The sequence below is a fragment of the Corvus brachyrhynchos genome, unplaced genomic scaffold (assembly GCF_000691975.1).
Source record: "Corvus brachyrhynchos isolate BGI_N302 unplaced genomic scaffold, ASM69197v1 scaffold11, whole genome shotgun sequence".
Classification (NCBI taxonomy): domain Eukaryota; kingdom Metazoa; phylum Chordata; class Aves; order Passeriformes; family Corvidae; genus Corvus; species Corvus brachyrhynchos.
Genome location: NW_008236965.1, coordinates 4485467 through 4500742, shown reverse-complemented (window position 1 = coordinate 4500742; position 15276 = coordinate 4485467). Strand labels below are relative to the sequence as shown.

Below are 15276 nucleotides of genomic sequence, written 5' to 3'. Positions count from 1 at the left end.
AATCAGTACTGAATTATCATGAAGAATTTACATGTGAAGTCACAACTCCACAGAACATGTTAGGGAAACCAAGTCATGAGCAAATAACTACATAAAAATAACTTCTAATATATGCAACTCACAGAACATTATTAACAGTATTATGCATCACCTCAACCTTGCTCAAGCATTTCTGATTTTCCTGACTGGTAAAGTGGGGTGAGAATGTTTTTAAAGTTGTTTTTAAAGGTGTAGGGTTTTCTGGTTAGACAACACTGATCCACTGGTAGAATATTACTCAGAAAATAAACAGGAAAAAGCCATTTCCAAGGCACCTAGACAAAATGCAAGTTTTGAATCTGGATTCCCAATTCAACTCAGCATATTGCTGCTCAATTGTTGATGGCATTACTGACTTTGTTGTTGCTGATCACTTGTTTGCTTTTTGAGAGATGGCATATGGAAGAACCCTGTATCTTCTCCTCCCTGTCACAGCGGTTTTGGTCTCATCACAGTAAAGAAAAGGAACCAACTTAGAAATCCTTAAAAAGGATTCACAGAATAAAGCACTGTTCACCATCCAGCATTAGTATGGTTTGCTTTAATAACCAAAACTGTCTCTCCATTGTTTTTGTCCATCTCTCTGCACTGCATGAAAGGAACAAAAGCTTTAGACTGGCTATAGGACTAAGAAAGTGACAGTCACTACCCAGCTTAACATCTCTAGTGCAAAGTAGCCAGGACATGCTGCGGTTTTCATTTTCAGCACAATTAACCATCATTTAGCATAAGCATGAAAGAGGGTGAGGCAACTTGCAGATAGTTGTTGCTTTTCCCCTTGTTCTCCCCAAGAGCTCTGAGTGACTGGGAATGGCACTGGACTAATGGAACAATAAAGAGGAGCCCAGTAACCAGAATGGTCATGCATCCAAAGTTCTACAAAGGCCATTTAACTTCATTTTTTTTTCAAAGGCTACTGCTAAGTCACACCTTGTCTGTCACATAGACACTTGTTGCGTAAATCTGGATTTCTGAAAAGACACCAAATGGTAGATTTAATCAAATCCATTTTGACAGGATGGATGAGCCTCAGAGAAGCTGAGGTTGTCTTTCTTACAGAGCACATGACACGGGGGCAACACCAGTAAGATGTATCACTGTTAAGTATTATCTGGACTCACACAGCCAGATCCACCAGTGTTTTGGAATACACTGGACAACTCCACTCACGCATCCAGCTTCTTTTCTAATAACTCATGTAGCCACAAGACTTCTCCAACTCATTGTTCTCTTTGTAAATAAAATAAACTAAATATAACACACTTACCATAAACCTCTACAATTACGCTGCAACACAGACTGCTCTGAACTCCAAACCCTTCCTCACAGTAAAAGACATTAATCCACTGTGAATTGGTTTTTCTTATTAAGCCTTGATTTATTACTCTGCCCTCTCTTAAAATGCCTTTTATTTACTTGACAACATTTTACACGAGCTGGCAAAAGCCCCCTGAAAATTTGTTACAGTTCTGATCTCTGTTCAATCCCTTTCAATTCAAAACCATAATCTACTTATTTTTTCTTTTAAAAAGTTGTCTAACAGGCTAGAATGACACGATCCGTCCTTTTAAATGCCAATCTGGTTTGACCTTATCAAGTTTTACTTATTTAAGTATTCACACTATTTTATCCTTGAGCTCAATAGGTTCTCCGTGTAAGTGGTAACAGGAGGTCATCAGCTAAACCCTTTGCAACATGTTGTTGTTGTTGGCTCCTATTCTGCATCTAAAAAAACCTCCCAAAACAACCCAAATTCCTCCCTCCACCACCCTCCTCTCCCCCTCCATGTTCTGGAAATGAACAAAAATTCTTATAAATCAGATTTTCTGCCTAACATGTTAAGAACAAAACAAAATAAAACCATAACCAACAAAACTAAAAAAACCCAAAACACTTTCAGCTTTTATCATGATAGTGATTCCAAGGAAACTAGAACAAGGAATAAAAAAGTTTACTTCCATCACACCACTACATGCTACCTGCACTCATAATATTCAAGTAAGCAGAGGCATATGTGCTTTGAAGCAAATTTGTAAACATAGTTAAGAAACACTAAATGGTAGAATTTGTCTGCATTTCCATACTATTCCTTTCTAATAATCTCTACAATAAAAATGTTCATGCAATTTATTGCAAGCTTCTAGCTTTCCATGTTTAAGCCAAATGAAAATCTGGGAAAAACATACTACCTGCTACTCCAGAAGAAGCATAGCGACAGCAGAAGCTTTACAAAAAAGTAGACATACGTATGCTGGAAAGCTCATAGACCTATGTGAAATGCATTTAGTGTTTTGCTGTTATGTTGCAATTAAAATTCCTTTATAACTTAAAGTTCTGCTTCCAAATCTGAAGGAAAGGCGTGTTTGGCTGTTGAAAGGGTGTTATTTTACAGAAATGCTTTTCTAATAAAGCAGTCTGGGTAGACACTGTGACACCAAAATGACATTTCATGGCCTGGTGAAAGGCAGCAAGCTTACACAGGCAGGATCCCGGGCTCTGCCTGTGACAAGCACGGGGCTCTGTGGGCACAGCTGCGAGCACAGAGAGCGACAGCAGCAGCTGGTCTGGGCTCTTGGAGCAGAGGCAGGAGATGGCTGTGGGGCTCGTGCCCACTGCCCTGGGACACCCACTGCACCCTGCTCACCCAGGGCCACGCACGGCAGCACCCACCCCAGCAAACACCATCTCTCCGGCTTTGCCAGCTTGAGGAGCAAGGAGGGTGAGAGAAGACAGAAAAATAACCTGTTGTTGCTCCTTTCCAGGTGACTTCCTGATTAAATGTTCATGGGTCAGGAACACAAGTTGTTTACAATAGAAATTTAGACTGCATTTAATTGGTGTATGAAGTAAAATTTAGTCAAATTGACCTGAACTGGGTTTCTATTCCTTTGTATTGGAAAGTGTAAAGATTACTAACTGCACCAGACCCACAATCTTCTGCAGTATTAAAACCATGGCATTGCTATTACATCAGTTAAACAAGTATGTCTTATAAATCAGATTTCCTGATTGGCCTTCTCACTTGTTTTAGACTTTTAAACAAAAATAACAAGAGCCTTCCTATTCAAAATAGCTCACTATTCCATATTTGCTTTTAATTTAATTTTTTTTTAACTGAAAACCCCAACAAAACTATTTTAAAGTAGAAATGATCCTTTAATCCTGCGGTTAAAATTTGATATAAAAGCACTCACATTCATTGCCAAATCTGCCTCTTGAATTATACAAAAGTCACTAAAAAGCAGAAACTTGCACCATTAATTTCTTAGGCAAACTGTAGAAAGTGCTATAACTTACCGATGTCATTGCTTCTTTCAGAGGAGTCTTTCTCTAGAGCGCCGGATACTGTACTGCCCACTAATTCCACTTTTGGACTATCGCTCCTGCATTTGGATCAAGAAGAGGAGATGTTTTATTGGAAGTTTTTGTGTGGATTACAGTAAATTGATAGCTAACTTGCAATTAATAATGAGAGAGCAAAGTATTCTTCCTTTGCAGCACCAGAGTAATAGCAATGTCAGTGACAGCAATCTCTAGTAAATCGACATGCTGTCTGGATTAACCTTATCTCATTTCTCCTTAACACCTGTCAAAAAAGCCTATTTTAGACACTGTAGTGTCTGGAATAATTCTTCAGATGTTCACAGCATCTCAACACGAACGAAACCTAAGGGCAAGGGGACATTCTTCAAGATCTTCCTTGTAGTTTTTTCTAATTAATTGGCTTGGACAAACTACAGCAGTGGACTACCTGGAATGCTGCAGAAAGGGAGAGAACCTCAAGCTAGCATTGTGCATATCAGCAGTTCTGAGTGTTTACTCATCAATTCAGCTCCTCCACCATGTTTTTGCACTTTTCTTCTGAGATTGGACTATCAATAGTGTTTCTACAGTCCAAAGAACCAAGATGACCTAATTTGTCAGAAATGGCTTTGGAATAGCAAAGTGTCAGGAGCTATGATACTTCATACAGAGGAGCTATTTTAAAGTCAAATAGGAGATCAAACAAAAGCAACAAAATTATTCCTTCTTTGGAGAACATTCTATCCCACAAGCACGCAAGTTTACTAAAATAATCTACCTGTTGAAACAATTTTTAAAAAAAACAGTGGTAGGCAAGTAACTCAGTATTGCACAGGTCACTCAAATCTCTGATATTTACTGTGATAACAGCTGTTCAGTTAATGTACTTGCCATCATTGTCAGGTCATCTGACAAATACAATAGTTTTTCGACAATGACTATTCCCAATGTAGTCCTGTAAAAATTATGATGTATGTAAGGTACCCAATTTAGGGATAAAAATATAGATCTGCCCCGGTACAATCAGGGCAGATGTGCACTATTGCACAGTGCAATAATTAGCAACAATTAGCTGTTGAATACATAGTGAGCTCCCAAATCTTGTTGATTTTTTCATTGGTCTCTGCTTTTGATACCATAAGCTGATGACAGATGGCCTGAACCTCAGCTCATGGCAGCAGTTTATGACCAAAACACAAAGTGGCTGGAAACTCTATTTCTGACTTCCGGAAGGCTGTGATAAAGAGGTGAAAATTTTTATTAAAACCCAGAGGAAGTCATAGATTAAGGGAACATATATCCCATTAAACCCTGTGATTGGGGGACAAGTGAACAAAAAAATAGACAATCAGATTAAAAGCAAACTAGTCCTCTACAGCTCTCAATATGGCAGGCAGTCTGTACCAGGAAGGACACAGAAGAAATTTAATACATGCATAGAAAAATGTATTAATTGGTAAGATGATAAACAAGGGTATTTCCAAGTTATCTACCAGAACAATTAGTTTTCTTATCTTTTAGTCTTTAACTTTTTCTTAAATTACTTATATATTTGTAAACCTATAAGAAGCAACATAGTTTCTTGGCTGACAAAGCAATGAGCACCTGACTTCATACTCTGTTTTGCACACATACATTTCCCAGCAATCTGAGAGCACGATGTGAGTTGGAAGCACTCTAGGAAATGTGTGAGTATGGCTTTGGAGAGATTCTTAGAATGGCGTGATTTAGGGCTGAAAGTCACAACATTTACCATTTGCCTACAAAAGATACCAAGATATATGGCAACAGCCCCACAAAAAAAGCCCAACCCTGTTGTCAGAAGAATCAACAGGCTTATTATGCCACTCTGCATTCATACTGCTGTGAAAGGAGCGGAGCCCCCCCTTCTCGTTCAGAGCGTGTCCCTCTCTGCTCGTGCCCATACAGGCAGGCTGTCAGCTTGACCAGACAGATGATCAGCCTGAGAGAAACCCCACACTAATAGAAAGCCCACTGCAAACTGATTAATTGCCATCTGGAGCAACTCGCTGACCCATATGGCTGAGTTGCTGCACAAATGCTGGTGCTAAACATAAGGGAGGCTGTGGGAATGGGGTGCCAGGACAAGGAACCCTGTTAGCAGTGGCATGGACATGGACTGGTTTAAACTGATTGTAAAGATGCACCTTCTGTAGACGTTTATGGCTTGCCTACTCCAGAGAATTGACTTATCTGTAAATTGTATAATCATGGTATGTCTAAGCCTTGGAACAAACTGACAGCTATTCACTGTCCCACATAGTTTTTATCTGTCCTATTGCCCTTGAAGCCCTACTCTGCCCCCAGTGAAGGAGGATTATATTTAAATGGAAAAACAATCATCACTAAAAAAAGTCAGTGAGATGCAGAAGGTGCAAGCCACTTACTCAGAACAGAAGAAAATCCTCTTTGGCTTAGCTGCCATGGAAATCCCATGGGACTCACTTTGTAACTACAGTAATTTTCCCCTAGGGATCATGTACTGATTTTGGCTGGGATAGAGTTAATTTTTTTCATAGCAGCTTGCATAGTGCTGTGTTTTGAATTTGTGCTGAAAACAGCGTAGATAACAGAGGGGCGTTTTCATTATTACTCAGCTGTGCTTGCAGAGTCAAGGCCTTTTCTGCTTCTCCTCTCATCCCACCAGCAAGGAGGGTGGGGGTGGACAAGGAGCTGGGAGGGGACACAGCTGACCCCAACTGAAACCAGAGACATCCCACACCACATGGCATCACAGTCAGCATTTAGAGCTGAGAGAAGAAGGAAGGGGGGGATGTTTGGAGTTAGGGCATTTGTCTTCCCAAGTCACCACTGCAGGTGATGAAGCCCAGCTTTCTAGCGGACAGCAGAACAGCTGCTGGCCCATGGGATGTAGCAAGTTTCTTTGCTCGGCTTGCACATGCATCATTTGCTTTACCTGTTAAACTGCCTTTGTCTTAACCCACAAGTTTTTTCACTTTTGTCCTTCTGATTCTCACTCCCATCCCTTTGCAAGGGAGTGAGTGGGTGGCTGCGTGGGGCTCAGCTGCCCAGAGTTAAACCACAACAGGTCAGCAAAAGTTCTGCTGGTTCAATTTTTATTCTAATTGCTTTAGTCTTTTCAGATTTTGGAAATGGATACCAGTAGACCTTAAGATAATTACTATCTTATTAAACAAACAGATTTAAAAACAAAACACCTTTACTGAAGTGACTGCTTCCATTTGAAGTTTCATATTTCTTAATTATCTAAGCAATTCAAAGTCTTTTCCATTTTTTTCTGTGCTAGACATAGTGAAGTTTGGACAATTAAGAACATAACAAGGTTACTGTTTAGGTGTGCCTTTTGCCTTTGATAACATGAAAATTGAAATATCTTTAAAAATACATGGTTACTTCATGCAGTTTTGTACTTAGAAAAGGAAAACACAAGAGCAACAAAATACCCTCCCAAAATTCTAAATGCTAAAAATTTATAGTATGTTTAAAATTTTTCAGGCAAAGGAGAAAACAAAAGAATAGCTACTCCATTGCATGCCTTCACCAGTGAACTGAACACTAGGTTATGTATTGATCTTTCCAAGATATCACTTAGCTAAATCTGAAGATTGTAGTAAATACTTGTATTTCCAAGTATGCCCAGGTGATCAGCAGGTATAGACTGTGTTTTGGAGCAACTGGACAAGCATGTTCAAAGCCAAGTCCAAAAGAAGCTGTGGCAGTAGCACCTGGATAGAAGGGTAAGTTCTCGGAGATGTACAACCAAAGCATTTCAGTAAGATGAAACTGGGAGCACAAGGTAGGTGCCTTTTTTTCTTTTAATTTGCCTCAGATTTCTCACTGAGAGCATTTTTTTATTTAACCATATGTGGAGGAATGAAGGGAACCAATGTCTAGCATTTCACTCTACTCTAACCTATACTCTATTCTGGTATTTAATTCACCATTACAATACTTGAACTCCAGAAGTTCAATGGCAGATAATTTTCCTAACAGTACAATAGCAAAATTATTTCCATGCCTATATTCTAGTATTTCTGCAAGATGCACAGCTTGCCCATTTTAGGCAACTGCTTTTATTCTGGTTTTCATCTAACTCTATTCATTATGCATAAAGGAAATCTACAGTGCACAACCCAGATGCTGATGACTAAAATGTAGCCACCTAGACTCGATTAGGACTACAGTCAGGCCTTTAATTTCTGTAACCTCTGTTCTAGCAGAGAATAAGCGGAGTTGTGTTGGCAAGTCCAGTTTCTCAGTGCTCCTCAAAGGCTGTAACCACCTCTGATAAAAAGGATCATGTAACTGCAGAGTGACAACCAACATTAGAGCATAAATATTTGATAGCACTAGTCTGCAGCGGTACCAGCTAAAAGAGCATTCTAAGAAGACACGTGTATTTTGCTAAAATTTGATCTAAAATGATCAAAGTAAGCAGACTGAAACCAGGCTGACAGTATTTGAAATGTGCATTGTCTAATGCTATTCCTCAGCACAATCCAAGCTTTTACACTGATTTAGTGCCCAAGCTAAGCTGCAACAATTTGAGGTAAACTAAGAAAGTCAGCATCAGAGTAACATACTGATATTTCCCACACATTTTGCACTGTTGCAGTAATAGTAGAATTGAAGTGTGCAGAAATGAACTAGTAATGAGCAGTCTGACTGCTATTATTGAGAAGATAGTTATGATCCAGCCAGATGACTACATGGATTTTCTTTTATCTTCTTGTTCTTTAAATACAGTTTACTGTGAAATAAATTGTGACATAAACTGTAAAATCTAAATTTTTTAAATGTGTGTTTTTTCCACTAATCCCAAAAACATTGGACAGAAGAAAATACCTTGCGTGAGTCACAGGCACAACTGGTCTTTCTGGTCGTCTCGGGGGCAAGGTACCAGGTCTATTCACAGCGTTGGCTTTGGGTGGCCGAGGTTTCTTCGGAGGTATAGCAGGAACTGAAGGCTTCTGCAAGTCTAGCTGTTTTTGCTCTCTCTCTGATCTTTCTTTAAATCAATCATTTCCAGAAAAAGAACATGGATATTATTAAGTGGAATTCATTTGCACTCACAAGTCTACAATTAAAGAAGAAATCTTCAACCGTAGATAGATTGTATATAAAGAAAAAGCTTATTTCCTTTCCATTTCTGTTCTAAATCATTCTCTTTTTATTTATTATATATATTTATTATTATATATGTTTGCCACAAATCAGTTGTTCAACCTGCCTGGCTGTTCTGCCTGCAACTCCCCAGCCAAAATATGTGCAGTGTCTTAATGGGAATACTATTTTTTATTTTAGTAACTTATTGGTTTCTGACTGTAAAGTACAAGAATGGCAAGAAATTACATACCATATGGTACAATTTCCATGAGCACAACTTATATTAAATTTTAATATGAAACAATATATTAATTTATAAGATCACAAAAATAATTATGCTGGATATTCTTAACATCTCTTGGACATTTTTTTTTTGGGGGGGGGAAGCATGATTCAAGTGAACTGCAGTTAAGTGAAAATAAAATACAAGCACAAAAATTTAACAATGTGTAGCAGGATGTAAACTCCTCAGAAAAATCAGACCTATTATTTAGGTTTTAAGCACAGTCTTATATGCTGAGTTTTTCAGCTAGCCAATGAAAACCTAGATCATTTGCAGAACTGATTATGCATAGTTAGGGAGTGCCACCATGTTAATATCCAATGCCAAACACTCATTGCCTGTGAATATGTAAAGTACAATACACATGAATAACTCGTCTAAATAATATGCTCTAAATTCCTAATACAAAACAAACATGTAAGCATGTTTGCCACACCAGAAAAGGCCTGATTTTTCTTAAAGAAAGGACAAAACTCTCAAAGGGACCAAAAGTCTGCTCTATATCCTACTATTTCAACACCCCACTTCCCTTGACAATGCTGGCCATGAATATGCCATGAATGCTACACCTCTGTATACATATAAGAGGTATTGGGAATGTTACAGGGTATTGCTTAATCGGTTCTACATTTCAGTCTGAGAGGATCACAGAATAAATCCCCAGAAACGCAATGTACATTAGGTTTGGAATAGTCCATTTAGTGACTATTGTTCACAGGCAATATGCTTTGAGCAGATGCAGTCATCAGATCCTCAGTAACACTGAAGCTTTTCCAGCATGCTGTGTAATTTTTGCACACTTAATCCTACAACAATTTATACTGCTCAGTGTCCAAGAACTGAAATTCTATGAGGGACAGGCTGGGCAGTGTGCCAACACACAACTCAAAGGATGTTCCTGTGCCACCCCTGCTGCCACACATGAGCGATTCCTGCCACTCCCGGTACTCCTGAAATGTAGGCACAACTCCTACAGCATCTTTTCAATGTTTAGAAAAGTTACAGATATTTATAGCCTAGGAGAGTAGCATATTTAAACTTCCTCTGCTGTTTTAGCAGTTGGTTTTCTAAGTTCGAAAATGGAAAGCAAAGGATTTTACTGCTAAGATAACCATGAGAAGCAGAACACATAATCAAAAGTAAACATATGTAGAGGAAACAGCTAAACACTTGTCAGATCACTAAGATGTATACCCAGAAACAGATCTTGGTGCAAAATCTGAAGGTTCTGGCCCTAAATTATAACTGGATATTATGCATTTAGTCACGTGCATACACGTGGCTTTTAAAAGGCTGCAAGTTCAAATACTTAGACATTAAGAAATCCAATAAACACACTTGTTCATACAATCTAATAGTCCACTTACACATAGGAAACTTGACACCATCTTCAATTAGTGAATTGATGTAACTATTTTCCTGAGACTATTCACAATTCACAATGAGCACAATGAACCCATTAAAGGTTTAATATGCTTGTCCCTGCTCTGTGTGCTACTGTGTCCCATTTCTTGCAATGTTCAAACACAGCTTTGAAGAATTTTTTCATTTCTGCACTGCCTTGCCTGTGACTTTTGTGGCAAAGATAATGGTGTGATTCATAAGCATTAATGACTATACCTCCACAAAATCCCTTTGTGATGCAGGAAAACCACCAACCCTGCTTTCAACTAGAGAACCAAAGCAGATAGATGTTAAGAAAAAAGTACACGCTAATCTGGGGTATTTTACTTGATCGAGCACCTGGGTTTTACAGAGCACTGGGCTTTATACAGCATTTCATGTATTGAGAGCAAATCTCCCCTTGACTTCAGTTGTGGCTGCATGTACTCAACAGCAATTGGGTACAAGTGAACACCCTGAATTTAGTCCATAAGCAACAATGAGAGCCTTTCCAAAATGCCTGTCATTGCAGTCTATCAGAGTGGAAAACAAACATCCCAACAATACACTTAATGGCAACAGAGAGTGGGAAATGAGGATGTGCATTGGTTCTATTTCCCTCATCTCTCTGCAGAGAACAGGCAGAAAAGCACATTTCATACCTTTTTCTTCTGTTCGATTAGGAAGACATTCTGGCCTTTCAGGTGGTATCTTTTTGATTTCATGCTTTCGATCTGTGGTCCCTGTCAAAGACAGAAAAATTTGGAATTCTGAACAAGCCAACAAAACAGCATAGACAGTAACATAAGATTTAATCCTGCAATTTCTTAGGCTTTTTATATCCCCCAATTTGAAAATGTCTTGCTAAAACTGAATAGAAATTTATATCAAATATTTGCCTGCACCACAATTACAAATGTCTTTATAATCAAATTCACAGTTTCCAAAGTATGGACCACAAAAGAATAGACTCTTTCAGACTAATCTGTGGACAAAAAAAAATCAGTAACTGCAGATTTTTAAATGTGGACAGATCCTTTATCATTACAGACATGCTTAAATGAAGAGCAACTCAACAGTGCACAGAAACATTAGGAATAAATCAATTAACTGGGCAACGTCAAGAGAATACCTGATAGAGCTGAATATACAGAGCTTATTTTACATTAAATTAACCCATCCCTCTCCTTTTTCTCCACTACTAGTAGCTGTTCACTTCCACATATTAGAAGGAGGAGAAAAGCAGTGCTGGCAGCATTCTGCATGACTACTTTAACTGACAGCTTTTGACCTGGAGGTGTAAGCCCCTGGCTACTTCTGCCTCTGTTCAAGAGGCCCTGACATATGGACTTCTGTTGCTCCAAGAAATATGGGAACTTGTGGCACCAACACAGGGAAGATTTTGCAAAAATTTCCTGGCACATGCAAGATAAAATCTTCTAATCCCCACGTTATAAGAAATGCTTTACTGGATATTGGATTTGTTGCATTGGCTAACCACTAGGTGCTAATGCCATTTCAACTTAGTAGTGTTGAAAACCACTTTAGGTAACACTATTAGCATTTCAATAAAAATTACAGTAGATGAAATCCAAGAAAAGCAGAGGAGGCAGGGCAAGGAGCACAAGGCAATTTTTTGTTTCAATCTGTTCTATTATATGCTGTTCTCAAGTACATTTACATTTTCTGAATGTGCTGTTGCAACTCCCTTCTGCAGCTGGTTCCTAGAAATCAGTACTCATCAGTGGTGATCACCAGCCATTGTTTCTTTACCTAAGTGTGTTGTTGGACATGCAATACTTGTACCACTTATCATGCCAATAAATAATACTAAATTCTCATTTATGGTTGGGTTCAATGATCTTAAGGGTCTTTTCTGACCTGATTCTATGAAAAAGACTTCACTCCTGAGAGGAGAAGGTGTTGCTGCAAAGCAATTGAAGCCTTTCAAAACACAAGTTATACAAAGCACAAGTCAACATACTGATAATCTTGCACACACTAGTGTGTTCAAAAAGAAAGGCACGTAGGTCTATTGATTAACAGTCATCATTAACACACAGAGGGACATTCTCAGGCCAAGTCTAGAAACAATGAGCCTACAACCACTGAGGAGCTCCTAGACTCAGGTGTTCTCTCTACTTGGATTGTGACCCCCCAAATGAATCAACACCCAGGCAGGCACCATGATCCTGCCTTAGCTCTCAGGTGACAGTCACCTGCAAGGAAGCTCTGGGGAGCTCTGTATCAGCTCCCAGAGGAACTCAAGAGTATTCCCACCCTTCGGTCTGGACACAGTTGTATTGCTTACCCCAGCTACCCAGTGAAATGCCTACTGTTTTTCAATGACTTTTCAATGCTTTTCAATATATAAGGAACTTGTGCTCCTAAATTTGGCTCTCCAGTTTTCACCTTGTTTTGTAAACTAGTGCAGCACAGATGGCCCTGCCAGTTTACTGCTGTGGAGATTATAAACTTCGATCTCCACTATAATACAGACACTTCTTTACACATATTCCACTTCTACTACAAAGACCAGTTCTAATTCTGTGTTTTGATTTTATCCTTGGCACCAGAAGATACTAATATTTAATTATTCAGGCTGCAACTGACAGTTTCAAATTTATTCATCACCCTATGACTGGTCTAATATGCAGAAGCATTATTGGAAGTTGTTACCTACTATCAACAATAAGACCTGACATGGAGATGTATAATCTCAGTGGAGAAATGATTTGACAATGTAGAGGATGTCAGGATGGTAATAAACATAGGATGATTTTCAGCTCTAAATATTTATCAGAAGAACTCTTGTGCCTGATCAGCCAGGACAGTCAAAAACTGAGTATGAAAAGAAAGAACTGCAATAGTCTTAGCTTTGACATAGACTTAGATGGCCTTCTGAAAATAGGCGCATTATTCTGCTATGGTGACACAGTTAAAGTGTTGTATGTGAGCAGGTACATATTAAAAGTGTTATTCTCTAATTATAGCAATATAAATTGAAAGAAATACAATGTTTTACAGAGTTTTTACAAACATGTCAGGCTATAACATCAGTTGTCACTAAGACATCGTTGTTATCCAACCACCACTAGATGGCAAAGTCATACTGCTCTCTCTGGACACTGTTACTGATTAAAACCAAATTTGTTTTCTTGAGTCTCAAGACAGAGTGAAGAACAAACCATGGAGGTCAATAAGAAACACAAATATTTATGGTCCTGATTCTGTAGTCAAAGAACTGCATGAAAAATTCAAACTAGTTAAATTATAGCATATTGATTCACAGTAAATTGTGTATTGGTGTAACTTGCACTTCTACTAGGAGCTTAAGTCTGTAGGAGAGGAAAATTTACTTTTCAAAGCACCAAAACCTGAAACAAGTCACAGTAACAAGAAAACTATCTGGAGAGATTGGACATATTTGTTTTGGTTTTTAATGTGTGCCAGCAGTGGGGGAAGCAATAGTGCTGCTGCAGAGTTTCACAAACTGACTGGACTTAAGGGATTAAAGAATTCCAGCCATAGTTATGTTTCCACCACAACTGCAATCCAAATGAAAACTCTGAGAACATCCCCTGCTTTGTGATTTGTATTTTTACATGAGTGGAACCGGAATTCGGTTTCCGAGTTCAGAACTATCAAGTGTGTAGATACTTTAACTGTTTCTAAGTTTCATGATAAAAATAAATCATGCAGGCACTTTTGAAAATTAGTATCAAGAGGTCATTTTAAAATTAATAATGCAAGTAAATTCAGCTCTCAGTATCTACACACAATTCAGTCTAAGATATCACAAAATCAATTTTGCTAGCACTCATCTGTTCAGAAAACAGAATCAGCCCCTTTAATACATTTGCAACACTTATATCTTCATAACATTCAGGGTAACTCCTTTTAGCTTCATACTTAGGGCTATAAAGGTATTGAAAACCAAGAATCTATGGCCTAGAACCTGGAACAGCCAGCCAGATCCAGCTTTCATGCAGATCTGCAAGACTTAGATTGCAGCTCAGAGGAGGCACTGTATGACACTATTTTACAGACATGATAAAAGGCTCTGTGTCGCTAGAATAAATCAGATCTGCAGTGAATGCAGTTTCCTCCTGCAGGTATTATCAGACTCCACATACTGTGTGTGTGTCTGTACTGCAGACATGCATACAATCAAAGAACCAAAGAAATTCGAAAAATTGAAGTATCACACTTGCTCTGACTTAACATGTTTGAGGGGCAATACAGGTTATTTTAAAATGGTATAGATGGTTGATTGCAATACATTTAAAGCACACCACAGTCTTTCAGGGTTACCAACTATTTGCAATTTGATTGCAATTTATTAGTTGTTGTGTAGACACCTGCATATCAATTTTGATACAGATGAATTCTATATAAATTTGAATACACCTAATTTAGATTGAGATGTGCTCACTGACGCGCTGTACAAAATCAACTGCTCTTTACCTGATCCTTGTTTGATGACAGGAGCTGATGGAGGTGGTGGTTTCTTCGGTCTCTAAAATTTAATAACAGAAGAAAACAGATTGCTTCAAAAGGCCCGTAAATCTCATTCATACAGAGGCTGGAGTTAATAATAAAGTGCTTGACATTAATAATTACAAGTCATGAGACTACAGATCTGTCACATATTTCTCCTGAAATAACTTCATTAAAATGAATTTGAAGAGAGAAAATAGCATTGACAAATAAAATATCATTTTTATACTTTTGCAATTGAAATGTCCTGCTGAGGGGTTAAAAAAGTTCATTTTATGTACCTTAAGACTGGAGGAATACATGACCTTTGGTCTAATGAAGAAGTCTATTTCCTTAAAATTTAACCTTGTAAATATTCTTACCCATTTTGGAAAAAAAAAAAAAGCGAACACAAAGAAACTCTCAGAGACATGTGACAAAACCTGAGGTATTTTCAGACCCATAAATGAGGCAAAAATGCAGAACCCAGGAAATACAGCAAATGCTACATTTTATTCACTTACTACCATATGTTTAGAGTTCCACATGTGAAAGATCAGAATTTTAGATGTTTGGTGAAGTGAAACAAATAATTCCAACTAATCTGTCCTTTTTTTAACTTATACATTCTCTGTTATGATGGTTTTCCTAATAGATCTGTAATGGTAAGACTGAGAAAT

General features: G+C 38.2%; 1 protein-coding gene across 10 annotated transcripts in view; it reads right to left on the bottom strand.

Annotated features, from left to right (window-relative positions):
* SH3KBP1 (SH3 domain containing kinase binding protein 1) overlaps positions 1-15276 on the bottom strand; it is a 189173-nt gene that overhangs the window by 17117 nt on the left and 156780 nt on the right. For all 10 annotated transcript variants that reach the window (XR_001860063.1, XM_017728444.1, XM_017728445.1 and 7 more), the window contains 4 exons: positions 14585-14636; positions 10780-10860; positions 8191-8353; positions 3337-3422 (listed from right to left, as the gene is read on the bottom strand). Coding sequence is in view for 9 of the 10 variants with exons in the window: in XM_017728444.1 (XP_017583933.1) it covers positions 3337-3422; positions 8191-8353; positions 10780-10860; positions 14585-14636 (382 nt within the window). In the remaining variant the exon portion in view is untranslated. The remainder of the gene's footprint in view (positions 1-3336; positions 3423-8190; positions 8354-10779; positions 10861-14584; positions 14637-15276) is intronic.